The following is a 1,607-nucleotide window of genomic DNA, read 5'->3' on the forward strand; positions in this document are numbered from 1 at the left end:
CTGATGTAAGCATTTTATTTTATATACACCCACACCCAGCTCCCGTCAGTCGAGTACACTTTATGTCACATGAGTTCAAATGAATCGCTGAGTATGTGTTGGGCGTCTTCTTTCCATTTTCCAAGCTTCGTCCACTGTTAACTGTAAGGTATTGTCTCCGAAAAAAAAAATTATTTAAATACACGTTTTTCCTATCAAAAGTCGTCATCATCATGTACTGTTTATTATTAAAAATTACTATGTAGGATACAGCATTCGTATCTATCTCTCTCACACGTTTGAATGCATGAACGAATTGAAATTTATCAAATATGTAATAGCAAGATCATAAGAGTAAAAAACAGATACAGAATGGTTTACGATTACAAATTAACAGGTAGCAAACAGATGACTTTCGTGCATCCCTTTTTCATCTGTTCCTTCCATCTGTTTTTTTTTTTTCCTATTCATCCTTTTTTATGGTTCGACCAGAGAACACCCAAAGATTTAAACCACCGTTATTTAACAGCAAAAAATGTGCTTAAAAACCATATCGTATTTCTTTCTCAAATTGTTCTGGTTTTAGGGAGCCATCAATAGCCTCACAACCAGGATTAAATACAGAATATGCACTTGGTTCCCATGGTTTTCTTTGCCCAGTTCTGAAATTAGTAAAAATTAGGTAGAAGGCTGATAAAATTACATACAAAGCACCAAATTCCAGTTCAAGGCAAAGTAAATAAAGCACCATCCAAAGTATGATTTTCAAACAAAGGAGAACATATTTAAACTGCCCATTTTGGTTGTCTGCTGCCACTTGTTGAACACTTAGATTCCGCCGTCCAGCTTTTGTTTTTCGACCAGACTTTGTAGAGAGATTCATGTTAAATCTTCAGGGATTTATGATATGAGTAATGCTTGAATACCTGTTCTTGTTGTAGTGCTTCTTGTGACTGTGATTTTTCGCTAAAACCAGGCCTGTGAAGTATTGTTTTTCCTGGAGTAGAACTGTTACTTAAACCTTCATTATCAACAACTACTACATCTGAAATTTTGGCTACTGAGATGTTCTCCACAGCATTTTCAAAACATGGAATGACTTTTTTATTTGTAATTTCAGATCTGAAGACATTTGCCGTCTTACTCGGAAAAAACCTTTCCCACATCGATTCCTTGCTTGACATTTGAATTTCCGCTTCCTTTTTGCGGCGGTATTCCCTTAATTGTTCTTCGATATTCTGAGGCATCGTCGAACAGGATGGATCACACAACGAATGCTGTTCTTTTTCTTTGCATATTTGTAGCTGACAGAAACAATATCTCTTATGGCAATCCGTTTTGCCCAAAAAAAAAACATCCGTTTTACTGCTATCGCCATCTAACGTTCAGATTTCTAGTTAATTCTCTACATACATTGACCTAACATTTCTGCTGCGCAGCCATTCCACTTCTAGGGATATTACCCTATTTAGGGGGATTTAAGGAAAATTTTTGGAATCTAGGGTGCAGTTATGGAGATCTAGGGTTTCCGGGATTATCCAGGGCCTATTTAATTTTCTGGGGATTTCTCGGGATTTTGAGATTTTTGGCCAAACCGCTGTTGCTTTTGGCGCTTCTATGCAACTTCG

The 1,607-nt window shown here is 36.8% G+C and overlaps 1 protein-coding gene across 1 annotated transcript; it reads right to left on the minus strand.

The window, feature by feature from the left end:
• Window positions 1-201: 201 nt before the first annotated feature.
• LOC130692908 (SAYSvFN domain-containing protein 1-like) lies at window positions 202-1,325 on the minus strand. The gene is made up of 2 exons (XM_057516002.2): window positions 906-1,325; window positions 202-844 (listed from the first exon to the last, which is right to left on the minus strand). Exons 1-2 carry the CDS (start codon window positions 1,224-1,226, stop codon window positions 521-523), a joined length of 645 nt encoding a protein of 214 aa, XP_057371985.1. The 5' UTR covers window positions 1,227-1,325; the 3' UTR covers window positions 202-520.
• Window positions 1,326-1,607: the final 282 nt, after the last annotated feature.

The sequence above is a fragment of the Daphnia carinata genome, chromosome 3, assembly GCF_022539665.2.
Source record: "Daphnia carinata strain CSIRO-1 chromosome 3, CSIRO_AGI_Dcar_HiC_V3, whole genome shotgun sequence".
Classification (NCBI taxonomy): domain Eukaryota; kingdom Metazoa; phylum Arthropoda; class Branchiopoda; order Diplostraca; family Daphniidae; genus Daphnia; species Daphnia carinata.